This window comes from Hoplias malabaricus, chromosome 3 (genome assembly GCF_029633855.1).
Source record: "Hoplias malabaricus isolate fHopMal1 chromosome 3, fHopMal1.hap1, whole genome shotgun sequence".
NCBI classification, from domain to species: Eukaryota; Metazoa; Chordata; class Actinopteri; order Characiformes; family Erythrinidae; genus Hoplias; species Hoplias malabaricus.
Window position 1 is genome coordinate 4,345,897 of NC_089802.1, and position 27,249 is coordinate 4,373,145.

Below are 27,249 nucleotides of genomic sequence, written 5' to 3' on the forward strand. Positions count from 1 at the left end.
TTGCTGACTTTAAAGGACTAGGCTATGGAAAGTACAGATTACTTTTTGTTTTGTGTCTCTTCTGTCCTGTGCTGGGGGGGTGGGATAAGGTGGGGGTATTTCTTTATTTTGATTTTCTCTGTTTTTCCCCATCATTTCCTTAGCTTAGTTAATTTTGTCCTGGAATATATACAGATTGTTGGTGGCGGCCACTGCTATGACGTTCTCTTTGGGGTGCCAGGCGGTGTGGAGGATCTTCTTGTTGAAGTCCAGGCTGTCCACGCTGATCTCGTCCTTCTTCCTCTTCCCTCCGGTGCACACTTTGCGTGGCTTGAGCATGGCTCGAGGCTTGCTGTTTTCTCGGGAGGCCTCCAGCGTGATGTCCCGGCGCGTGTTTCGGTCAAACATCCGAAAGAAGTTGTTGTAGGAGCCTGTCATGATGGCACTAACAGAGGGGGAAAAATAAAAAGTACTGGCAGTGCTACTATGCATCATTATCTACCAAAAAAAACCTCCCCACACAAATTAGAAGTGATTATAATCCTATGAAATCAGAGCTGTTCACTGTTACTACTGATATTTTTACATCCTAAGAATCTTAAAGGGTGTGAGGTTAACACTCGTACCTGTCGGAACCGTTCCAGCAGCACTCGAACTTGTCAAAAATGCAGTCATTCTCATACAACGAGCACAGCTTGCTACGTAGGTATTCATGTACCTATAAAAACAACATTGTGGGAAAAACAGTGGTCAAAACTCTCTGTGAATCACATTTACAACAATTACACAGGTCAACACACCGCAAATGGGCTAATAGTTGACCATTTTGAGTCGGCCATATTGAGAGAGTGAGGCTAAGCATGCTCTCTTTTGGAAATTCACCGCTCTACTGTACATTTGAGCTCTACTCAGGAGCAGCAGTAACATTAAACATTGTTTACTCATTGTGTATTTCGTCTGCCACCAATCCAACCTCTTCAAAAGACCATGGTGTAACTATCTGACTCTCAACAGCAGCTTGTAAAGTGTGATCTATAGCTGTAGCTTGGTGATTTTACAGACGGCTCATTTGTGCTGGACCTTGTCATTTAGACAGGTCTCTCTGGCCAATCGGGTCTGCAATGTTTACACATTAAGGTTCAGTATCCAGCTCCGGGACGAGCAAAAAATGCAGAGTAGAACCCAGTTGAGTCGGGACCATGCAGTGGAAAAACGCCATTTGATTGGCTCATGCACGACTGCTCCGGTGGATTTACTGCTTTAAAACAGTAGTTTTAGATAAACCTTTATTGGAGGCCACTGTACAGAAAATCTCGTTTGTACCTGGTAGGTCTCTACGGGCCGATTCTCCATGTTTAGATCCCACACCTTAACAGAAAGGTAGTCTCGGGTCATCATGTATCGGCCACTGTGGCTGAACTTGACGTCAGATATGGACGAGATGATTTCTGAGAAGAACGACCGGCTGCTGGGATCTTCAGGTTCTTCAAAAACTTTGGTGGAAACCAAATGAAACGTGGGTTATCTCTCAAATCAAAAGCATGTTCAAAAATGTGGAAGGAAAATGCTGGAGCTACAATATGATTTATTTAAACAAATATTTGCTTTAACACTCAACGCAGAAGGGTGCAACATGTAAAAAAGCCATCTCTCAAATTCTCTACAAACTCATTAAGCTTTGAGATTCCAGTCCAGACATTCCAGATGTTATTCATATTATCAGACAAAAAGGAAAATAAATAAATAAACAAATAAAATAATATTTGGCACAAGTAACGCAGGGAAGTTTTCAATCAATCCCAGCGAATCCCTAGCGGAGAGGAAAAGCCTTCCAAAAACAACTGAAAAATGTGACTTTCTTAATGCCATTCTGTTGATGAGCAACACTGTTTTTATTTTCTTGACCCACAGCGAGCGTACCAGATTAATTACATAATCCAGTGATTACGCAACACAGACTTGCTGACATTAAACACACACACAACAAAAAACAACCTCACTTCAAAACGACACTAAATGGGTCACAGCTCACGGTCTCTCTGTGATGAAGTGAACGAGGTCATGGTCTCCCAATCCAAACGAAGCACAGTGTTATTTATTTAATGTCCTTAAGGACTTTAGATGGAAAGTCGTCCCTTCGTTCCAAAAAAAATACTGAACCCATCTCCAAAATAGAACAGAATTCTGTTTTTCAAAACACTGCAAAATAACTTATAGAGGGACTGATTTAAAATGCTGTCAGGAGTGTGGTGTGTTCTCTGTGTCTGCGTGGGTTTCCTCCGAGTGACTGTCTGTGAGGAGTGTGGTGTGTTCTCCCTGTGTCTGCGTGGGTTTCCTCTGGGTGACTGTAAGGAGTGTGGTGTGTTCTCCCTGTGTCTGCGTGGGTTTGCTCCGGGTGACTGTCTGTGAGGAATGTGGTGTGTTCTCTCTGTGTCTGCGTGGGTTTCCTCCGGGTGACTGTCTGTGAGGAGTGTGGTGTGTTCTCCCTGTGTCTGCGTGGGTTTCCTCTGGGTGACTGTCTGTGAGGAGTGTGGTGTGTTCTCCCTGTGTCTGCGTGGGTTTCCTCTGGGTGACTGTGTAAGGAGCGTGGTGTGTTCTCCCTGTGTCTGCGTGGGTTTCCTCTGGGTGACTGTGTAAGGAGTGTGGTGTGTTCTCCCTGTGTCTGCGTGGGTTTGCTCCGGGTGCTCCGGTTTCCTCCCACAGTCCAAAAACACACGTTGGTAGGTGGATTGGCGACTCAAAAGTGTCCGTAGGTGTGAGTGTGTGAGTGAATGTGTGTGTGTGTGTGTGTCTGTGTTGCCCTGTGAAGGACTGGCGCCCCCTCCAGGGTGTATTCCCGCCTTGCGCCCAATGATTCCAGGTAGGCTCTGGACCCACCGCGACCCTGAACTGGATAAGGGTTACAGACAATGAATGAATGAATAAAAAATGATAAAATGATCCAACTAGAAATCTCCACCCTGCTGTACTGAATTCCTCCACCAGGGGCCTATGACAGAGGCTGATTTCACATCCAGTTCATGTGCTAAAGCCCAAAGATTGGTTTTATGCTTTATTTGCTTGAATTATGACAGACCATAAAAAATGCATATGCGCACCAACAGCAAACAATGTTGCTCTGTCTTGTTAACACCCCGTGTGTATTCCCTTGCCAGTGTGTCTGCCAGCCCGTGCATTTACTGTACACTATATTCTGCATTAGTTTCACAATGTTGTGTATCCTTATCTTGATGAAGCTTCTGCATAATGTGCTACAGATTCTGTGTTGTGCCATGGTCCTGAAGAACCACACTCAGGGTGTGTTCAGACTTGTCTGCACTGTTTTGATTCAAACAAACCCTGCTATGATTGCTCCATTAATGCAATTTGTTGGCGTAAGTGTGAACGCTCCCTTTTGAACTCCGCTGTGCACCAATAAAGCGGTCCGAGACTGAGCAGGTGGGTCTTGTAAATTTCTAAACAAACTGGTGGGGTTTGTTTTAAAGTATGAATCAAATGCATACCAAAGGCATCTAAAGGAACCAAACACGGGGAGCGAATTCCCAAGAAGTAATAATGATTGCACCGATGGAAACCCCTCTCTCTCCCACCCTCTTCTCTCTGCAACAGCCCTCCTTTGGTTTATGCAGTGGAGGAAATCCTGGAGCTGAACTACAAGTCTGAACACACCTTTAGTTCCAACGTATACACGGTGAGGAATAATTAATCCACTTGATGTAACTTAACGAACATTTTACACTTGGGTATAATGCAAAGCAGGAGTGAAATTAATCCAGGGACTGACTGGATGAAAACATGTGTTTAGGTTACTCACATTTGCTATGTCTATCGCAGAGGGCTCCTGCCCTCATGTCACAGAGGCGGATGGTGCCTTTGCTGCTGCTATACACAAACACGTTGCATTGGTGAGGGTGGCACTCTGCAGCCGTGATCACCTCCGTCAGCTCCTCCATGTTGGCAGGTTTAATATCTACAATGTCTGATGCAGGGGGGGAGCAGTAAAGGAACGTAGCGCAAACAAGAGCTAGTATTTTATATATTAATAGATAATACATACACAGATACACAAGGAGGGGCTATTAAAAATATGCAAAATGTAATAAACCTACTTATTATCAAAACCAAAGCATACAAAGACAACTCCCCCTTACTGCACCTCTAATATACCTCTGCTGCGTTACGCTTTATAGTATTAATCTGTACGCTTATGTTTTACATTTTACTATATGTACATACACAACCTACATAATATAAATGGTGCCATACATTTTTTATATAGACCTATACTTGTAGTATATTACTTGGTTATTAGAGCTATATTAGGGCTATACAGTTATTTAAGCCATATATTTGTATACAGTGGAACCTCTACCTACGAACTTGATCCGTTCCGTGACCCGGTTCGTAAGTGGAAAAGTTAGTTTCTCGAGTCAGTTTTCCCCCATTTAAAATAATGGAAAAGCAATTAATGTGTTCCAGCCCCAGCCCTGAAAGTCACCCTTTTTGCACTGATGTATGTTTACAACACTCTCAAATTAGTAAAAAAATACATGTAGCGTTACTAAAAATAAAAGAGAAATACAGTGGTAACAGTAATAAAAAAGAAATAAAGTTGTAAGTGGTTACACATTGTTACCTTGGAGACGTGACGACTGGCTGGAGGAGTAACACAGGCACTGGCTGTATGACGGGAGGTGGGGGTGGGTGGAATAACGGAGAGTAGGAGGGTGAATGTGGGGAGACGAAGCGTAGATACGGCTTAACTTAGCACGAATTTCGATGTCTGCTATTTACACTAATGCTAAATTGCTAAAGCTACAATGTGCTAATCTTAAAAGCTCACTCAAGTCTGGGGGCGCTGGGAGACTCGCCGATTGGGGTCAGTGGCCATTTCCAGCCGCCGGCTCGGGTTCGTTTCTAGAGTCGTGGTTCGTTGGTGGAGGCAAAAAAAAAAAAAAAAATTCAAATGCCCGGTTCGTATCTTGGAAAGTTCGTTAGTGTAGGTGTTCGTTAGTAGAGGTTCCACTGTATTTATTACTGGTGTATATATAGATAATATTCACTCGTCATTTATACTACTGCACAATGCTAATATTTGCATTTCTGGTAGTTTCTATCCGCATTGTTGTTCTAACCAATGACCGAGTTGAATCTATTAATCTATTGACTTTATAAGGCAGTTCCATAAGGTGCTTTGCAAACAGAGATGTAGTTAAAACAAATGCACTTTGTTTGGAATGTACCCTGCTATTCTTATTAGTGTTTTAACAAGTTACATAAACCTCTGGGGTAAGAACAGTCACGGTGCAGCATGGTTGTTGCTGCTGTCTGAACGTGAATTTCTTTAAAACTGCTGCACAATAACATGCTTATCAGTCTATCCGAATTCTTTTTGGGATAAACATGATTACTGACTGCTTCACTGAGAGCGCTGACTCACCCCTGAGACTCTGTATTAAACCACTGTTTTTTTACTTTTCTCTCGTAACAAATTAAAAGTTACAAAACAAGCCGTTCAGAAAAGGATACTAAAACTTCTATCTGTGATTTCTAAGTGCCATAGGTTTATTCTTAGGTCATCTGCAGAAAGGTATGTTTCATGATCGCTATTTACTGAAATGGAGTTAATATGATACGTGTGTGCGTTTGCAAATATTCTTCGTGGGCTGGCTTCTACCATCAGGTCCATCGGCATCAGCACAGGCACCTGCAAAGGTCAGACTGCAAATCAGCATGTGGCTATAGCAGGGATGAGACTAAATATTCTAGTATTTAGCTGTGGTTATCTTTATTTATTAATTTATTAAATGTTACAGCTCATGTAGCGCTGCCCCAGTGTTTCCCCACATCACAGACTGAAGGTCTACAGACAGGAAGCTACTCTTACCACACTACTTCCTACAAATAAAAAGATTAAAAAAAATAAACAGAAATGTCTGCATTACTGCAGTCACTTTGAGCAGTTTTACTTCTCCTGACACCCACTCAAACTAGACCAAGCATTGACGCCGAACAGAAGCTAACACACAGAGACAGACACACACTTTAAACTATAATGGCCTGACTGACCAGTGTGTTAATGTATAGACAAGGTCTGAGGCTAATTCATCTTTAATGCCACTGGTCTGCGCTGCCTATTGTCTTCTGTCAAAGATTCTTTCTGTGCTTCTAAACAAACAGAGACAGAAGACAGGAAGCAGAGTCCAAAGGGAGCACGATGACGCGAATGTGACGGATGAACTTGCCCTTAGTGTTGTGATTCTAAACGGATCTCTCAGACGCCCGTCTTCATCTTTCAGATTGTAGCCCTCTGCTCGTTTGTCTCTTTCACTGATCTTCCACAGCTTGATGGTTTTATCTGTTCACAGGAGGGTAGAAGAAAAACAGAGTAAAGGATGACGAGGCTTAACCTTCGGGTGTCTTTAAAACACAGGGCCGATGTCAGAGAATAATTAGCTGAGGGTGAGAAGACAGTATTTCCATTGTTTATGACACTGAAACAGAACAAAGTGTAAACGTACCATTAGTGGAGAGCAGAAAGTGAGCAGCGTTCTGTTGGGGGAGCCATCTGATTTTATTGATTTTCTCCTCAATTTCTAAACTTTTCAAATAATCAAATTCAGGTTCATGACTCTGAAAAGTGCTGTACACGTTGTATTCTCCTCTCGAGAGCGGGCGATTTTTACTCTGCAGTGAAACAAGGAGACAAACTAGTTTAGGAAACGAAATTAATATGAGGCATTTGTAGCTGAACAGTGTTAGAGAGAGGATAATAATGTGAAGATGAATGGTGCATTTGGAACAGTTCAAATCTCATTCTGCAGGTCGCCAAGAAATTAAAAAAGACATTTGAGAAACCACAGTCAATTTCCTCTTTACTCAAGTTTACAGACGATGACACGTTACACAAAGTAATCTTCAATAACACAAAGTAAACCAAGCAGGCACTAATCTATTCATAACATTCACATGAGAAATCTACCAGTTGCTGAACAATACCATGAGGCTAATAGTATTTACATGACAACTTCTGGTTTCTTTACCATGTGAATGTACCTGGACTTCCTGTGTAAGTCCTTACTGACGTTAGGTGTCCTTCCATGCCGTAAGAAAAATTAATCACTCCTATTACTTGCCTCTTGTTCTCGCTGAAATATGACGACTCTTCCACCTTTGTCTCCTGTAGCTAGTAATTCCCCCGAGTAGTTAAATTCAACTGTTGAGATAATGTCCGCTGGAAAAAACAAACAAACAAACCCAGGAAAACGGTAATTAGTCACAGTCAGGGGACAACAATAACTCCACGAGGCTCGCGCATGCGGCTAAATAGTGTGTATTTCTTAAATAGTTGTCGCAGATAATTATAGAAACAGAACTAGAAAGCTAAGATATATTTCTGCTTTATAATAAACTACATGGACCGCATTCATCATGCTTCAGTGACATTATTTCACATGAAGACATACAGGGTTTTTAAGCACAGTCTTAATCAGCTACAGCTATCCATACCGCAGACCTAATAAAAAACAAAAATACAGCTCCACGGAGGTTTAAGACACAGCAAAAAGAGCATGACTCACTGTTCCTGTAACAAGGTTTAGCACAGAACAGAAACCAGGCCTGCAATAAACTTGCACCCACACAGACTCCAGCACAAAATGTCATAAGTCAATGGTCAGTATTAAACTACACTTTCATGACCAGAGTAACAGGAGGATATTAGCACTAACAAATCAAGAAGAAGTCTAATAATAATAATGCTGTAGGTAGAACAATGGCACCAATGATCAAACGTTTAAGGTACTGAACTCCTATTTTCGTTCAGTCAAACTCTTGTGCCAGAATTAGTGTTTGATTGCAACTGCAAAGCGTTGGTGTTGAGGTGTGTGTGTGTTTTGTTCTGTGATGGAATGCTGTGTCTGGGCACGACTGATTTTTATTTATTTATTTTTTAAACCCACTACTGCCCGCTCCTTCTAGACGTCGACTAGACTCCTGTTCCCACCCGCACCTGCCAAAAATCAGCAGTATTCGTCCTGCTCCTGCCCCCATCATAAACCTTTCAGTCAGTTCCCACGTCTATGTTGTTTCGCCGTCATTTGATTGGTTAACTGCTTGCTCCTACGCAGGACACTGAAATTTGGTCCTGGCCACATAGGGCTTAGAACTTAGCCGGATAACCTGTTAGTTGCTTTTCCACCAACGAGGAACCAGAACCAGAAATTAATTTTTGGAACCGTTTGGTGTGTTTTCAACAAAAAAACTCGTTCGCGAAGCAGAGTATTTAGTTTCCAGAAGAAGAGAAGCGCGAACCATGACGTCACCCGTGGGCGTGTCGAGTTTCAGTAACTCAAGAAAGAGCACAGAGCTTCAAATACAGCGTTATTGCACAGTGGAGCTGGATAATAATATTAAATAAAACAGGAACTTGCTCTGTTTTTGTGCGTTTCTGGTGTTGTTAGGGACGACACCATGCGCGTTGGTCAAAGTCGCAGCTCTTGGTTACGTTTCTTCGCTGTTCACAAGCTCAACAGGACGGCTATGAACTCTGCAACTTTTACACAGCATAATATCTCTGTCTGGTCTGACTCCACACTAAACAAAGAATAAACAATGACACTGTCATGCTGAGGCTCTGATGTGGTATTCAGCCACAGTGATGCCCCCCCCCCCATTGATGATGTATTCCTGGTTCCCCTCTAAGCGTGTAGAAACACGGGCCAGTCTTTTGGTGAAAAAGCACTAATCCATGACTTAATGTTGGCTCTGAGCTTAAACCCAAGACACATTCATTCATTATCTGTAACCCTTATCCAGTTCAGGGTCGCGGTGGGTCCAGAGCCTACCTGGAATCATTGGGCGCAAGGCGGGAATACACCCTGGAGGGGGTGCCAGTCCTTCACAGGGCAACACACACACATTCACTCACACCTACAGACACTTTTGAGGCGCCAATCCACCTACCAACATGTGTTTTCGGACTGTGGGAGGAAACCAGAGCACACGGAGGAAACCCACGCAGACACAGGGAGAACACACCACACTCCTCACAGACAGTCACCCGGAGCAGGAATCGAACCCACAACCTCCAGGTCCCTGGAGCTGTGTGACTGCGACACCTACCTGCTGCACCACCGTGCCACCGTGCCACAAGACACAATATAATTTAAAACAAAAATAAAAAAAGGTGTAGTGATCCCAAACTGCAGTGTTACAGTAGCAGACATATAGTAAATTAGTCTATATCCAATAACTAGAGGCACAAAAATGTTCTTAAAAAATGAACAACCATTGAATTACTACATCCACCAACATCATCAAGTAGTTTCCTGACCGAAACGGCCAGTCTGGGCTGATATGTTGCTCGTCGAAACTCTAGCCACATCAGACAGAGTGGTTTTGACAGCTCAGAGCAAGAGCAAGCAGCAGCACAGCCATTAACAAACCCAATATCTCCTTCTGCCAGTCTAGCACATTACTCTCTTCAGGGGAGAGAGAGGGTTCAGTGGGGAAAGACAGAAAATTCTACAGAAGTCGACCCACAGCCGCCCGCTAACGCAGCGCCAGTGACCCTGCAGAGCAGTGCTAGGGCAAAGACAAATGACCCATCTATGTCTGAGCTAATTCTGGCTCTACCTACAGCCATGACTACGGCATTATTTCAGGACAGCGACCAAATTAGCATACAGGCTCCAAAGCAAGCCACGGAGTGTGACACAATGTGATCTATACGGAGATGTAGCTCAAATCTGAGCGTAGTCAGACTCAGATTCGGACTCTCCAATGACTTATTAACGTTTATCAATATGACAACATTCTACTGAACCCTTACTGTGATCAGATTTGCTTGTGTGATGGACAAAAAGGGATATACAAGGGAAAAGATGTCAAATATCCTACGTCAGTGCATTAGAGAATCTCACAGGACCCAGCCCACTCCCTCCCGACCAGTACACCTGATTCTAACACTGCACACGTGTCTCTTTGATATGAAATGGTACTCTACATCCAATAATTAAGGCTGCTGTTGCCATTTATGATCCGATCTGCGACATTCTTTTTAAATATTGGAAATATTTTTCCTCATAACTGTCCAAATCTGTTGAGTTTGGTATTTCCATGTGTCCATTTTACTGCACTGAAATAAACACTAAAAGAACGTTATTTCTATTAACCTTTCTTTTAGGAACGGAACGATTCTATAAGCTGTGATCCAAGACTCTGCTTTAGTTCTTGTCAGCACAGAGAGTGCAATCAATTATTTATTCATACCATCTCTACACCGTCCTCGGCATGTTCTAGTTCTCTGAGCAACGTGAGTGACTCAATCCTGTTCCTCGTTTCACATTTTTATTTCACTTATCAAGATGGAAGTCGTAGTCAAGGGCTTATTTATTGAACAAACACCACAAAATGGAAAAGGAAACAAGGTGCATCTGATGCCTGTATCTTCAAATTCTTTAAAGATTGGGAGGGTGGTGGTGTTGAAGCTGGAAGGGATCACTTCAATCAGAGGAGAAGTATATTAAATGTTTTAAAGCGCATTACGCAGAACAGCACAGCGAATCATTCTGTTTACTCTGAAGCCACAACCCTTTAATTATTCTAGCAGTTGGCAGCACCAGATCAGCCAAACGTCCAGAGCCAAGTCGTGAACTTCCTCTCCTGATTTACTGCTAAATCGTTCTGATGAGACGTTCGTCTGAGATGTTCTCACGTTCTCATCTATAACTGCATCAGGCTTTTTACCCACCACCAGAATTCAGGAGAGATGTAGCTAACCTGCAATGAATATTTCATACCAGCGTTATTCAGCGGGGAGTCCACCGAGGGACAGGGTACTGTTCGATACATCAATACAGCAATTCATGAATAAACTTTAGATGATAAATTAATGTTTTAGAACAGCCAGACCCTTCTCTTCATCTAATACAGCCCTCTTTAGAGTGACTGGTTTAAGCGCACGTTCCTTTAAATGATAAGCCACACAGCGCTCACCCACAGTACGAAGCATTGAGGCAAGACGCACAGAAATTCAGTTTCAAATCTCTGCTCATTTTGTTCTCTTCCTCTCCACTCATTTCTTTTTTATTGGTATTGCACAGTTCTCTCATTTCTCCAATCTTGTTTTGACTGTTTCCTCATGTCTCTGCTCTGGGTGTGTCTGTTGAACACAGTTTAACCGTGCCTTTCATATTTGAAGGCACACTAATATCTGCTACACCATTATAACAAAGCTGCACTTAAAAGCAATGCCCAGGTGATGTTTAAATGGGTGAAAAATTACACATCCTTAACACGGAACAAAAAACAGATTCACAAAATTTTTCCATTACATTTTGTCTTTAAATAATCATTTGCTGAATGATTTAGAGCAGCCAACAGAAGCAGCCTGATCACACAGAACACCATTACATACACATATGCCCTAATGGTTTTAATGCCCTAATGGTTCTTTTGATGCAGGACACCCAACCGATTATTATATTCTTTTACTGGTAATAAACTCTTTGAATTATGTTAGAACTATTTTTAAAAATTAACATTAACATTTGGTGGCCTTCTGCAGAATGATGTTTTTATTTAAAAAAAAAAAAATGTGCTAAAATGTTTGGCCATAATCGCCCAACACTAATTTCAATTTCAAACTTTAAAGCATTCAGCGAATCACTTAACCATCACATAAGGACATACAGCTTCATTTCATAAAATGATGTTGGTCTATAAATGATCTTAAAGGCTAAGCACCAGCTCTATGAAAGTGTCAAACAAATAAATACAGTGGAGTTTGAGTTCCTAACTTGTGTTTATTGATCATCAGAAAACATATTATTTCTCACTAATTCAAGGAATAAGGTTTAAAAGACCGTTGGTCCCCCCCCAACGGTGTTGGGAAACTCTAATATGCGTCTTGCCTGTGACGTAGATGGTGGACAACAACTCTAGAAGCTGCACTTAATTTAATGCAAAATGACGAAAAGGTGTGTTGTTGTTGGCTGCAATCATTCAATGTACAGTGGGACATCTGTGAACAAATGGCCCAAAGATCCCAAAATATCCAGAAAATGGACTAAATTTGTCAACTTTAAACGGGCACTTTGGAAAGGACCCTCCGCTCACTCCGTTATCTGTAGCTCATTTCACTGGCGCTTTTCCAACAATATGGGCATGTAAGGACACCAACGAAAGGTGTTCAAGAGCCTCTGTAACATGGAGGTAAACAGGGTAAGGACACTCACTTCGCCTGTTTTAGTTGGTGTTAGTTAACGTTAGCTTGACTTGCTAAACTCGGTGGCTCAGATTATACTCGGCTACGTAGCTGCATTACGGAGGTTTATAGTGTCGGATGAATTCGAGTTCGACTTCGATCACATTTACACGAATAACGGTACCTCTAAATTTGAGTTTAGCTTATTGCTAGGCTATTGTCATGAATAATGTTGGTTATTTAGCTAGATACTGTCATAACAGTCAGTCATAACGGTGATTTACCGCGGCGTTGTTCAGCTGTTGTCCACCAGTGACGTCACGGTTGCGTTCGAGAATTTCCGTAGCGAGCTCGGGTTTTTCCGTCAATTTAATAAAATTGTCAGTTTTAAAGCAAATTAAGCTGCTATTTTCATTTTAATTCATACTTATATATGTCAGTAACTACAATAATGTGAAATATTCATGGAGGTCCATTAATTGATGCTTAGCCTTTAACATCCAAACGGGGACATTTAGCTTCTATAAGAACCAACCAAACACTGGGCTGTTTACACAACGAGAACCACAACTAAATGACCGTATGGCATTCTACAATTAGCGCACACTATTAAAAGGCAGATAATGTTGCCCTTGTCTATAAAGACAAGCCTGGACCTTTATATTTAGAAAATAAATGCAATATTGGGCAGAATAATCATCCATTTAGATATTATCCCTAAATATTTCAGCCCTAAACTGTTGATTCTGTGAGAAGATTCTGTGACAAATGTAAAACCAGAGGTTAACTTAATTTAGCTAAATAGGTTTATGCCTACTTAAGTAGCGTGTAAATCTTCAGTCAAAGCTATAGTTCATGGTTTGTTAGATATTTATTTAGCTTGTAGATTATCTACAGTTTATCATCAACATCCAGAGAGAGCCGTAACTAAGCAATGTATCTGTGGAATAAACTGATTTATTTCCTCACTCACACACTCAAAAGTTAAAATACACTCCACATTAAAATATTCACTGAAATATAAATCTACCACAATGATGTGTAAACGTGAAATAAACTTTAATAGTTACTACGCATCTGTGAAACACTGACTCAGCAGAATCAAACTTCAACATAACCACGCTGGAAAGAGGGAGGAAGCCATTATAGCGCTCGTGCAGGCAGCAGCCATCTCCTTGTCACAATATTTTGACGGGACAGTGTGCAAGTCGGCCAATTAAAGCTGCCGTCTCTCCTGCCTCCTGATTGATACAGATGGATGGGATCTCGTAGGGAGCTGTGATCGCCCCTGAGTGCCAATGATTAATCTGATGACTAAGCAAACTGACAAGAGTGGCGTAGTCAATAACTAGCACCATCATGTTTTTTTCTGCCATTTCAGCACATTTATCATTACGGGGGAAAAAAACAAACAAGGACTGGAGACCTGAGGATACAACACTGCACCGCACACACCATACGCAGCAAGTACAGTGGCACTGAAGGTGACTAGCCTGCAAAGTGCTGCCCAAAAAAAATATAATAAAATAAATAAAAACAGATGACCAACCCCAGCATGGGCAGGATTTCAGCTCATAGAAGCTCCACACACACATTACATCATATCACTGCTCCAAACATCAGAGCGTCTTTCCTAAAACGAACAACAGATTCTGATGTGATGCCCCACAACAGTAGAGGAGAGGGGGTAGAATACAAGCAATATCCCATCATTTCAAAAACAAGGACCAAGCCCAACTACACTAAGCCAGAAACATAAGCTGAATAATGGACACATACCCATCCTGGAGCACAGCGAGAGGCCATTATAGCTGGTTTAAAGGCTGTGGCTGTCAGCAGCAGTGGAAGATTTAAGTGCCTGGGAGAAGGCGCAGCAGCAGCATTGCCATCTCATCTGCAGAGAGGAGAGAGCGCGAGGAGACACGCTCGGCCATGCTGGACGGGTAGGAGGGACACCCCCACCCCCCACGTGAGCCACAGACGAGGGGACCCCCTCAGAGGCATCTGCAGTGGCCACAGCCACATGATACTAACGTCAACATGGCTATTAATACAGCTATTCGCAGAGAGAGATGGGTGGAGATATGAGAGAGAGAGAGAGAGAGAGAGAGAGAGAGAGAGAGAACTAAGGGGTGGGGCAAGAGACAAAAACAAACCTAGCATCCATTGGTTAACACCATTTGCTTCACATCAAATCTTTTTGTTTACTTTTCTTCAACAAACAACTCAAGAATGCATCCCCAAACCTCTTATGATCCAGCATCTTTTTATTATTTTTTAAACTAAATGCACACAAGTGACTACAGCAGGAGTTAACTTTGGAGTATTGCCCCCTTGTGGTTCTCAGAGCGCTCTCTGGGGGGGTCCTGACAAGAGGTATACGGATACCAATCAATGTAAATCTCTCCTGAGGCAGTAGTGGATAGAGCCGTTGTTTGATGCCACAATAGACAATAGTAGTTATCCTGTGAAGACCCATCAACCAATCATCATTCCTCACTAAACCCACCATTTCAGGCAGAGCCAGACATCTCTGAGTGAAAGTAAAGGATGTGCACATGCTACTGCATTAGATTAAGACTGAAAGGTGGGTATTGGGTGTTTATTTTAAGAACGTGATGGTATTAATCCACAGAACTGGTAACTAGTAAAGTAAAACGTCCCCTTTATTTTACACCTTTTGCTTCGTTGATGTTTTGAAATCATGGTTATTTTAGGATCATAGTGTACTGATATATGCACAATCATCAATACTGCTGAATTCTAACAGGTCCCCCATAAAGTCATTATATTGACGTGGGGGTAACTATATGTCTTTTGCCCCAAAAAGGGGTCAGAGTTGCCTTTGGACCCTAGGAAATGTTCACACACTGGACACTGCGAACAAGTTAAAAACACACTGTACATAAACTGTGTTTTATTGCCCAAATATAATCATAACTCCTTATAACCGCTGTAAAAATGTCATAGTGTGCCTCTGGTCAAGATATTTCAGATTTTTACAGCTTACACTCACAAATAAATTTACTAATGGGAAGGTACTGGGTTGAGGAGAAGAAACAGAGTGCCCCATGTAGTGCTGGGCGATATGAGCGCAAATCAGTATCACGATTAATTGTACATTTAACCACGATTACGATTAATGAAAGATTATTATGTTACGTCCGGGTCCATGGTACTCAGTTGGAAAAGGGTGGAGTGCTCTCTCCAGGTTGGAAGTGAGATCCTGTCTCAAGTGGAGGAGTTTAAATACCTCGAGGTCTTGTTCGAGTGAGAGAACGACGGAGCGGGAGATTGACAGGCAGATCAGTGCAGCGTCAGCAGTAATGCGGGTTCTGTACCGGTCCGTTGTGGTGAAGAGAGAGCTGAGCAGAAAAGCAAAGCTCTCGATTTACTGTTCAATCTACGTCCCAACCCTCACCTATGGTCACGAGCTTTGGGTAGTGACCGAAAGAACGAGATCGCGGGTACGAGCGGCTGAACTGAGTTTTCTCCGCAGGATGCCTGGACTCTCGCTTAGAGACAGGGTGAGGAGCTCGTACATCCGGGAGAGACTCGGAGTGGAGCCGCTGCTCCTCCACGTCGAGAGGAGCCAGTTGAGGTGGTTCGGATGCCTCCTGGACGCCTTCCTGGTGAGGTGTTCTGGGCATGTCCAACAGGGAAGAGGCCCCGGGGCAGACCAAGAACACGCTGGAGAGACTACATGTCTCGACTGGCCTGGGAACGCCTCGGTATACCCCCGGAGGAGCTGGAGATGGTGGCTGGGGAGAGGGAGGTCTGGGTTTCTTTGCTTCAACTGCCTCCCCCACGACCCGGACACGGATAAGCAGTGGATAATGGATGGATGAATGGATATTATGTTTTTGTATTTTTAACCCTCACAGTTCAGTAACGAGGCTTGTACTGTAAATATGCTCCAGTGTTAAAGCTGGGAAATTTATTCTCTAATGTCACTGGGAGCTTGCTCCTCTCTTGTTTTCTGAGCACTGTTTATATTTGCTGTATGATTGTGCTTTGGCTGAAACCATTATTTCCTTAGTGTTCACACTGCACTTCTTTTTGTTCAATGCTGTCTTAACTAAAGTCAAAGCAAAACACATCAAAACCACAGACTCTGTGTTTATCTTTGGTACGAGCTGCTCGAGTCGCTCGGTCGGCCTCGGTGTTTAGGTTCTCCTCAATGTGGCAGATAGGGGCAGAATCACTACAGCTTGGTAGCGTGGTTTTAAAGGAACAGTACAGGAACACAATGGGGACATAAAAATAATAATATATAATCGACTGTCGATTTCGATTAATATTCGATTAATTGTCCAGCCCTGGTCCCAGGTATTATTATGAGAAGAGTGATCATGTTGCCAGTTTGTACAACAAGCAGATCCTACACGCTCATCACAATCTCATTATTTACCAGGAGTAACTTGAGACAAACATGATTTCATTCTGTGAGCGTTTTAGATGTGTAGTAACTAGTAAATTTTATTTCACATTTCCATATCATTGTGAGAGATTCATATTTCAGTGATTCATAAGCCGAGTGTATGTGTGAGGAAATCAACTAATTCCTCAGTATAATTGCAACACGGTTTTCAGTATGAGTATTATTGTAGCGCCAATATCTTCATTGAGAGAAACTCAACCAAACACTGAACACAGCCATAAGACAAAATCATTTTCAGTCTGGCTTGCTATACCATGAAACGGCAACACCGTTTTTATTTTAAACACTTAAACATGTTCATGAACTGTAAACACAACACAAACATATTCCAGCCACAATGCTCAATGTCCTCTTGGCTCAAGTGGCCAGTTCTGAAGTGTTTTATTTGTCTACATGAGTGCAATGAAGTCTAACATTCCCAAAATGCAGCTGCATAAGGGCCAGTTTCAGATGAGTGCAATTAAAGACCTAAAACATCCGCTCACAAAGTGATACGTTAGGAACTGTTTTTCATACCTTTGACAGCAACAAGCCTATAATCCTATTCATTTTGGCAGAAGTGTGGAAGCTAATGTTGAGCTCAGGACAGTTCATCCACCAAGAACAACAGTCAATGTCGAATGTGTCCAAGAAAACATTCAGAATTAATAGTTCAGGGATTAGATTCTCACTGCATACCAGATCATTTTTGAACAGAATACGCCAACAAGGCGCAGCAAGTAGTGTCGGAATCACACAGCTCCAGGGACCTGGAGGTTGTGGGTTTGATTCCCATTCCGGGTGACTGCCTGTGAGGAGTGTGGTGTGTTCTCTCTGTGTCTGCGTGGGTTTCCTCCGGGTGACTGTCTGTGAGGAGTGAGGTGTGTTCTCTCTGTGTCTGCGTGGATTTCCTCCGGGTGACTGTCTGTGAGGAGTGTGGTGTGTTCTCCCTGTGTCTGCGTGGGTTTCCTCCGGGTGACTGTCTGTGAGGAGTGTGGTGTGTTCTCCCTGTGTCTGCGTGGGTTTCCTCCGGGTGACTATCTGTGAGGAGTGTGGTGTGTTCTCCCTGTGTCTGCGTGGGTTTCCTCCGGGTGACTCTGTGAGGAGTGTGGTGTGTTCTCCCTGTGTCTGCGTGGGTTTCCTCCGAGTGCTCCGGCTTCCTCCCACAATCCAAAAACACAAGTTGGTAGGTGGATTGGCGACTCAAAAGTGTCCGTAGGTGTGAGTGAATGTGTGTGTTTGTCTGTGTTGCCCTGTGAAGGACTGGCGCCCAATGATTCCAGGTAGGCTCTGGACCCACCGCGACCCTGAACTGGATAAGCAGTTACAGATAATGAATACGCCAACAAGCAAGAAATGGTTATTTTGAATGTCAGTCAAGAAGCTCCTGCTTGGGTACATAGAGCAAACAAAGACTAGCCTTTCTGACAATAGGAATATCAACAAAGCAATTCAGTGTCTGAACTACATTCAAGGTTTAAGTGATTTTATTTATTTATTTATTTTAAATGGTGCCCGATAGCAGAAAATTAATTTTCCAGTTGAGTTATTTAAGCAGTCAAAAACAAACTACATTTGCGACTTTTGCACCAGAAAACTAAGCATGTGAATCATTTAATTAATTGAGAATACTTTATGTTCCTTTCCCTTGATGTGGACTCAAGAAGCTGCCACGTCGGTGCAGACTATTCCTGTTCCAGACTGGATACAAAACAGAAATAAATGAACAACCATTATTACAAAGATGCTGTACGGTGTAGGTCTGTATCAATGGAATGCATGGGTTTGAACCCAGTATCAAAAAGTTCCACCTATTCTAAAAAAGATCAATACACATGGCCAGCTCCTCCAAAACTAAAAGAAAGAGAGGAAACCGGACATCTGCTCGCTCAGAAACGGTGTTTATAAGGAAAAATACTTTTGAAAACAGCTCGGCACAGTGCCAGCAGCAATCTCTCTCACTTCCTCTGTTGAAGCCATGGGAAAGACAGACACTCTTCAGCTCAAATAAAGAGCTGTAAATACTTCACCAAACAAATCATCAGCTCTGGTTTTTGGGCCATGGTTTTGGGCCATTTCGGTCCTAAGCCTCGTACTGTCATCTTTAGGATTGTGGGTTATGTGCTGCATGTTTATAAGGTGCTGGGAAACAAAACAGACAATATAAAAAGTAAAGTACGTAGTGAAGAGTAAATTACGCTGTTAGCCCTGATGTTACTAACAAAATTTTTACACTCTTCACTAAATTCACTTCATGCAACTGATAAACAAATCTATTCAATCTTTCAAACTGCAGCAACCATTTTCACAGGGCACTGCGGTATGATGTAGATTTACATAGATGTTTTGAAGAGATAAATTGGTTTACAACGCAGTAATATTTTCAGCAGTTTCAGATCAGCCTTCACCGTTAGCACGCGGTCTTTGACTTCAACCATGATTTAATGTATATATACGTTCAAAAACACAACACCAATGAACCAGTTTGCTCCTGGTCACTATATTTCTCGAGTATTAGGACAGTATTCAGTGCATCACTGGGCACATGTGTGTCTGAGAGGAAGGGAATCACTGAGGATGAACAGGGTTTTGGATGGCCCACTCTAAATACCCAACAGCAATACGGACAGACACAACTACTTCTAATGAATGTGTTGAAACACTTGTAAATGCATGTGGCTAAAATCTTATTCACATACAATCTAGGTCATAAACACATGATGTAACCAAGTGTGAACAGGGTCTCAGCTGTAAAAGACTCATGCAACTTATAAACAGCCCACGGTTCACTCCTTCTGCAAACTGTATCAAAACTGTGAGCTCCCAGTGGTCGTTAGCCTTTCACAACAGTTATCAACTGGAAAAACACAGGTGAGCAAAAAGACCCACCAGCCACAAGATTAAGACCACTGATAGGTGAAGTAAACACTGATACAAGTAACATCCCAAAAGACCAGCTGTTTTGGAGATACAATTTTGTCTAAGCATTAAACCTCAATTTTGTTATTATTTTTACCCTTTTTAATTTACAAAAAAAAAGGAAAACAACACACTGCACTGTATTACGCAGAAACTGACTTCACTGTGTGAAACGCATCTACGATTTCACCCTGGTCTTGTACGTTCTTCACTCTCTTGCCTCTCAGGATTACCTTCAGGAGCAGTTCGCTTTGTACTCATGACTACAGCTGATACAGTATCACACTTTAAAAGATGCTAAAACTTGCAAGAAATGTGAGATACACAGCACGCTGAAAGGCAAAATTGGTGAGTGAGGTTGTACCGAGGCAAACATCATGGCGTCCCCAGTGTGTAGCGCACAGTTCTTTAGGGCACTGACTACACATTTGAACGTTTTAACATTTAAATATAGAGTAGTACATTATAATGGATTATCATTGGACAATGAAAGTAAAGTGAAACACCTGGTTTTAGACCACAGTAATTTATTAGTGTGGTGTAGGGCCTCCTTTTGCGGCCGATACAGCGTCAGTTCGTCTTGGGAATGACATACACAAGTCCTGCACAGTGGTCAGAGGGATTTGAAGCCATTCTTCTTGCAGGATAGTGGCCAGGTCTCTACGTGATGCTGGTGGAGGAAAACGTTTCCTGACTCGCTCCTCCAAAACACCCCAAAGTGTCTCAATAATATTTAGATCTGGTGACTGTGCAGGCCATGGGAGATGTTCAACTTCACTTTCATGTTCATCAAACCAATCTTTCACCAGTCTTGCTGTGTGTATTGGTGCATTGTCGTCCTGATACACGGCACCGCCTTCAGGACACAGTGTTTGAACCATTGGATGCACATGGTCTTACTGGTGCAGTGTGGAGTTAATGAAGATTGGGCACCAGGCTGCTCCAATTTAGCCATGAAACCACCCACACTACAATGACAGGTGTTTCACTTTCATTGTCCAACCCCTGTATATATATAATGCATACACACAAGCACTAGAATTAAACCTGTTATAGTCTTGTTTACGTTTTCACGTTTATTCGGTGTTCTATATTCATTTACCGTCATAGCATGAGTATCCTCATTGCGTGTAGCTGGCTGTGTAACCAGGAATAGAAATAAAGGTTTATTGAGCTTTATTACCCAAAGCTTATCATCGTTATCGAGCTAAAATAAATCACAAAACAAATCGATATCGTTTTATCGCCCAGCATTAATACAAGCGTTCCTGCAGATCCCAGAAAACAGAATATTTACAAATACAAGTCCACAACGGTCACGATTTTTACTGATGATGAACTATCACTTCAATTAGTTATCTAATATTATTGTGGCCAAATTGGCAGATACATTATCTTCCTTAAAAGCTCGTATAACAATATTCTATGGGACTGCATCAACAAAAAAAATAAACAGCTGAAAAATGATATTTTGCTGTTACGTTTTCTTTAAATTTCATGCTATTCAACTAGTCTAAACGGTCTAAAGAGTGCTGTGACTGCTCAGCTGATGGTAGTTTGTAAGGGGAACTTTAGGAAGTGTAATAGACTTGTCAACTCATCATGACACCACTGTATCCATAACACACATATCTGTCGATCCAGGCTAAAGTCTACTAACTGGAAATGATTGATTGGTGCATCGTGTGATTGGTTCGTAGAGGGCCGCTAATTACTGCAGTACTTGGTCTGTTTTGGAGAGCATAGAGGAACACAACGCAGCTTTGGGCGAGGGAGAGAGTAATGGTTTTTCATTGTGTATCAGTAATAAATTCAGATGTGGAATGACTCTATATTCATTTTTAATATTAAAGGGCTCCTGCACTACGGTGGTTTGATATACCATTTACCTTCTTGTGCATGCTCAGAGAGTCGCTGAAATTATACCTTTGATTTTTAGCCTCCAAAATGACAATAAAACAAAAATCCGCTAAAACAACAGAGGACTTTAATCAAAGACAAGGTTCTCTGCAGAAACCTTGAAAAATGTCCACACAGCAGACACAGTTGTGTAGTTACAGGTGTCAGTACACATGCACAAGCACAAACATGTCGGCTGTAATATTGGCTAAAATTCAGTAATAATAAAAAAAAGCCACACATCGCAAACACTGTTCAACTCTGGACTCCCTCCCTGCTCTTCAGACCAGTTCACCTTGACAGTACAGTACAACAGAAACAGACACGCACTGTGAAAACCAAAAACACTCAGCATTCTACACAAATAGTCACTGGATAGAGATCAGTTCAAATCAAATATTGACATTGCTCTTGATGTGGCATTAGCCTGACATGACTGGTAATTAATAAGCTCATTAAAATACAACCAAGAACTTATAAATCTGTCATATCCTGAGTTATCAGAAACTGTACTCCACTTAACTGTTGCTGCTGAACGTTTTCACCGGCGGGATCCTAACATATTCACTCCATGACATCTCCAGATTACTATATCTGACTTTACTGTACACCACTGTCTTTATATTTGCCAAAATGTGACCTCACAGCTAGACACAACAAATGCTTCACAGGTTTCAGTGTAAATTAATACGAGACCCACACTCAGACAATGATCCTGCTGGAATGACCTTACAACACCACGCTATAAAAGGAGGGCGAAAACCGAGGCAACTGTTAAAGCAACTGTCTTTACACAATGAATAAACAAAGACAGGGAGGGTCTGAATTGGTGCCACTCAAACCATCACTCTATAGAAAAGGGAGAGTTCGGTAAAAGAGAAGTAGCTCAAAACACTGAACAAAAAACAATGTTCTGGATTCTTTTCACTTGGAGAGAAAGTGACAACCACCACTGTGTGACTCGATGTGTTACATTATAACCACAAAATGCAAGAAAGTACTTTCATTAGGAATAAATAGAATAATTCCAATGCTCATAAAACATAGGATCTATGGATTCTTACAGAAAACAAGCAGGTTTCTATCTTGGAGAAAAAAATGCAACAAAGAATATCAACAGCCTCAATATTTGGAGGAAAAATATTTGGGCCCAAGACAAAATAATACGCTATTGTCCTGTATCACCATCTCAATTGCTGACCTTGTTTTACCGCATCCAAAAGCCATAGACACAGTACAGGAGGTCCTCGGGTTACGTCAGTCCCGAGTTACGGTGTTTCGTGGTTACGACACATCTCCCATTTACTGTATAAAGCCTTGTTTCGACTTAAGTGGTTTTGCGTCGTAAAAGTCGTAACGTGAACTTCGTGTTTGGTGTGTGCGGCGCGGCGGACGAGTACACGGTTACGCGGCTCGGGACCGAGGAGGATAGGTGTTAGGATAGGATCAGTGCTTACAGTATGTTATTAACGTACAGTGTGTACGTATGTTCCGATTTACACCGAAAATCGGTTTTACGACGCGACGTAGAAACGGATCAACGTCGTAAGTCGAAGACCCCCTGTACTTCATCACAACAGTTTCCTGAGCATGTTGTGGATTGATAAAGCTGATGTTTCATTTCAAAAAGGTACCATATGTATACAATATTTACAATTTAGTGAAGTGCATTATGTGAAACTCTGAATCTGCCTGACATTTTGAAAACAAAGCAAGGTCAGCTTGGGTTATCAGAAACTGAGACAGTGCATTTGTGTTCTGAGATACAGGATGCTAGCCCATTATTCTGTATCAACATACACTGCGCAGAGCTAATGTCCTGGTTATTAGCTCTGTACAGTATGTGTAAAGTGGTCAATGGAATGTATCTCTGTGGGAACTGTGACATTTGCCTCATCCATATCTGCCCACACTGATACATTAAAAAAAAAAAAATCCAAAATGGGGGAAAGGGGCAGGGGGTCCGTTATTACAATACACAGAGGAATGCTTTACATATTTCTATATTTAAAAAGAGAAATACATTACAGACATTTCAGCACTGTAGATGTTCTGTTGTTCTTCTGAGTAAATCAATGCATGGTCAACTATCTCTTAAAAACATTCCTTAGCCTGTATCTAAACATCTTTCCAATGCAGACCGGAATATCATGGATCCATACGGATAAACTACGGTACTACTGTGTAAACCACTTTTAGTTTAATAAGAAAAAAAGAAATAGACTTTAAAGTCATGGGGAAACAGAAATCAGTAAACAAACAAACAAATAAATTAATTAATATGATACATTCCCCAGGGAAAGAGGACATTTCAGTGGGAAGTAAAGGGTGGGATATGATTTTAGTCTTTGTGATTTAACTGGATAATACATAAGCTGAGGTAAGTTTATCAAAGGCTTTATCAAATCTTGGTGAATTTAACTCATCCCTCAGAGGAGCAGGAAGAGAGGAAAACACAGAAACTGGCCTCATACGACTGCAACTTTCAACGCAGCGGTTTAACAGCTTTCTCTCTGACTTTGAGAGTAACAGGACACTGAATCATCTCCTCCAAGCTCCTGCACGCGCACACACCCCTGTGGCTACGCGGGGCTCGTGCGTAACGGCGCCTCTCGTGCAGCAGACCCGCTCAACAAGACGAGCGGGTTTTCTTATTCCGAGCAAACGTCAAAATACAAAACACATCCCTATCCGCTGCACTTCCCATGATCCTCTACTTTTCTCTCTCGCGTACTACTGCTAATAATAATGCACGCGAGACAACAGCGGCTAGCTCGCTTTAGCCCGTGAACTCGGCAGCTAGCATGCTAAAGCTAAGTCAGCTAAGTCATGGAGGTTTAAAAGCAGAACTGGCAAAGCACGAGAACTCACAAGCATGCCCCGTGAGAAACCGTGAGAAATGAGGTGGAGGAGCCTTACCTTCAGCCACGTCCTCGTCTATGGCTCCCTTCACCTGGGAGAAACACCACTGGAAATCATTCCCTCCGCCGACCCCTGCAGGGGCGAACACAGCAGAGAGACAGGGACGTTTCAGACCACCGGGATTAAAAAAAATAAATAAAAATCACACCACCGTGGGTCCCGCGGTGGGCTTTGCAGGGTGATGGTGATTAAAAGTTCCAGCTCGAGCGCTGTCTAGGCCTCACAAGGCTGAAGTTGCCTTCCCAGCTTCGAATTCACCCGTTCCACCTTAAATGATGCAGCAGTCCCATTTTGGCGCCTTCACATACATTTTTCAACTTACTCTACCACTTCTTATCAGACATTCTCCGGTCTACCTTAAATGATGTATGCTCTTTGCATTGTATTTGTCAAGCTGTTAATTCCTGACATGTTAATCTCAAGAGACCACCCTCCAGTGGTTATTTAAGGTGCATGTGAGGTACATCTAAAATGTTTAATTTCATTTCTTAAGAATAACTTCTAAATATATATATATAGATAAACAGATGGTGCAGATGTGAGGAGTGTGGTGTGTTCTCTCTGTGTCTGCGTGGGTTTCCGCCGGGTGACTGTCTGTGAGGAGTGTGGTGTGTTCTCCCTGTGTCTGTGTGGGTTTCCTCCGGGTGACTGTCTGTAAGGAGTGTGGTGTGTTCTCTCTGTGACTGCTTGGGTTTCCTCCGGGTGACTGTCTGTGAGGAGTGTGGTGTGTTCTCCCTGTGTCTGCGTGGGTTTCCTCCGGGTGACTGTCTGTGAGCAGTGTGGTGTGTTCTCCCTGTGTCTGTGTGGGTTTCCTCCGGGTGACTGTCTGTGAGGAGTGTGGTGTGTTCTCCCTGTGTCTGTGTGGGTTTCCTCCGGGTGACTGTCTGTGAGGAGTGTGGTGTGTTCTCCCTGTGTCTGCGTGGGTTTCCTCCGGGTGACTGTCTGTGAGGAGTGTGGTGTGTTCTCTCTGTGACTGCTTGGGTTTCCTCCGGGTGACTGTCTGTGAGGAGTGTGGTGTGTTCTCCCTGTGTCTGCGTGTGTTTCCTCCGGGTGAATGTCTGTGAGGAGTGTGGTGTGTTTTCCCTGTGACTGCGTGGGTTTCCTCCGGGTGACTGTCTGTGAGGAGTGTGGTGTGTTCTCTCTGTGACTGCTTGGGTTTCCTCCGGGTGACTGTCTGTGAGGAGTGTGGTGTGTTCTCCCTGTGTCTGCTTGGTTTTCCTCCGGCTGACTGTCTGTGAGGAGTGTGGTGTGTTCTCTCTGTGTCTGCATGGGTTTCCTCCGGGTGACTGTCTGTGAGGAGTGTGGTGTGTTCTCCCCGTGTCTGCGTGGGTTTCCTCCGGGTGACTGTCTGTGAGGATTGTGGTGTGTTCTCCCTGTGTCTGCGTGGGTTTCCTCCGGGTGACTGTCTGTGAGGATTGTGGTGTGTTTTCCCTGTGTCTGCGTGGGTTTTCTCCGGGTGCTCCGGTTTCCTCCCACAGTCCAAAAACACACGTTGGTAGGTGGATTGGCGACTCAAAAGTGTCCGTAGGTGTGAGTGAGTGTGTGAATGTGTGTGCGCCTGTGTTGGCCTGTGAAGGACAGACACACACCAGTGTTATGAGAAAACCTACAAAACCAATCAAGACATGCTAATGACTTATTATCCCATTCCCACTCATTATATCCCTTTTTGGGGAAACAAGTTATACAACCAGCAGGGCAGTGTTTCATTAACAACTTTAGGAGTTCTGAAAAGTGTGGATTCACTGACACACAACTCACAAACACACTCAGCACTGTGCATTAAAGTAAAACTAAATTACAGCTTCACAATCACTGTGATGCTCCACTGACCTGTAACAGAGAGCACAGGGTCTCTGTGGTCACTGCTCTGGGAGAGGGTTAGAGACACCCTTCACACTTGATGTTAGGACAGTGCTGTAAAGTGAATAGCACCTAGCAACATTAGGGGGAGCCCAGGAGCAAAAATAAAGCCTAATCTTCCCTAGTGTTCTTTTAAACAGTGATTGGAAAGTCATCAGATTAAATCTAATATACATATTGCTATTGATGAGACATCTATATACGCAGATACATATCTGGGCTGTGGCATCACTGTGATAAACATTGGCTTATTAAAACTATATAAACATAAATCATAATCTGTTATATTATCAGAATCTGTAGTGCTCCATCCTGTGGGGTCCTGATATTCACTCCATCTCCAGTGTGTTGCTTGCTCCCTCAGAGTGGGACGTTACACTGTTACGTTTTAACGCTACAACTCGATTCACCAGCTCCCTGTCACTGCTGCATCATTTAAGGTGGACTGGAAAATCCCACACAGACTAACTTCACGCTCTTGTCCCGACCCAAACACTAATAAACAGTTTGGGGGAAGCTAGTGCACCAGCGTTAAAAGGCCATTCATTTCCAGGCGACTTTGGAAAGGAGAATGTGTGTATAACTGCTGCACCTCTTAAGGTGGAACGGAAAATTCACATTCATAATACACACATTACTGACTTGTGTTTAATGTCAAAACTTAGGCAGTACATCACAGTTAATATAAGCGGCAAACTACGGTTTTGTACACGACCCTGAAAGCTAGAGAGCACAGAACTGCCTGCGGTATTTAAGGTGGAACGGAGAAGTGAGGAGAGAGAGAGGATGCCAACTTTAGTGTAGTAGGCCGCGCTGGTGGATGGCAGTGAGGGCAGGTCTGATTTAATGTTACTCTCCCTCTTTCCTCCTCTCTCTTATTCTTCTCCTCCTGCTACGGACGCTCTCTCCCGGGGTTTACCTGCCATCGCCGGGTCTCTCCGCAGCGGCGGCGGCTGCTCGGTGGTGCTCGCGGCGGGTCTGTGACCCGGGGACGGATCCCAGCAGCGCGGCTCTCGGCTGCTCTTCAACCCGCTCTCCG

The 27,249-nt window shown here is 42.9% G+C and overlaps 1 protein-coding gene across 1 annotated transcript in view; it reads right to left on the reverse strand.

Annotated features, from left to right (window-relative positions):
* Window positions 1-42: 42 nt before the first annotated feature.
* ppp2r2d (protein phosphatase 2, regulatory subunit B, delta) overlaps window positions 43-27,249 on the reverse strand; it is a 27,408-nt gene continuing 201 nt past the window's right edge. The window contains exons 1-10 of the mRNA XM_066664563.1: window positions 27,130-27,249; window positions 24,345-24,419; window positions 7,116-7,213; window positions 6,501-6,666; window positions 6,225-6,337; window positions 5,509-5,686; window positions 3,794-3,958; window positions 1,303-1,472; window positions 606-697; window positions 43-424 (exon numbers count right to left, since the gene is read on the reverse strand). The exon at window positions 27,130-27,249 is cut by the window's right edge and continues 201 nt beyond it. Coding sequence (XP_066520660.1) covers window positions 145-424; window positions 606-697; window positions 1,303-1,472; window positions 3,794-3,958; window positions 5,509-5,686; window positions 6,225-6,337; window positions 6,501-6,666; window positions 7,116-7,213; window positions 24,345-24,419; window positions 27,130-27,136 — 1,344 coding nt within the window. The 5' untranslated portion in view covers window positions 27,137-27,249 and the 3' untranslated portion in view covers window positions 43-144. The remainder of the gene's footprint in view (window positions 425-605; window positions 698-1,302; window positions 1,473-3,793; window positions 3,959-5,508; window positions 5,687-6,224; window positions 6,338-6,500; window positions 6,667-7,115; window positions 7,214-24,344; window positions 24,420-27,129) is intronic.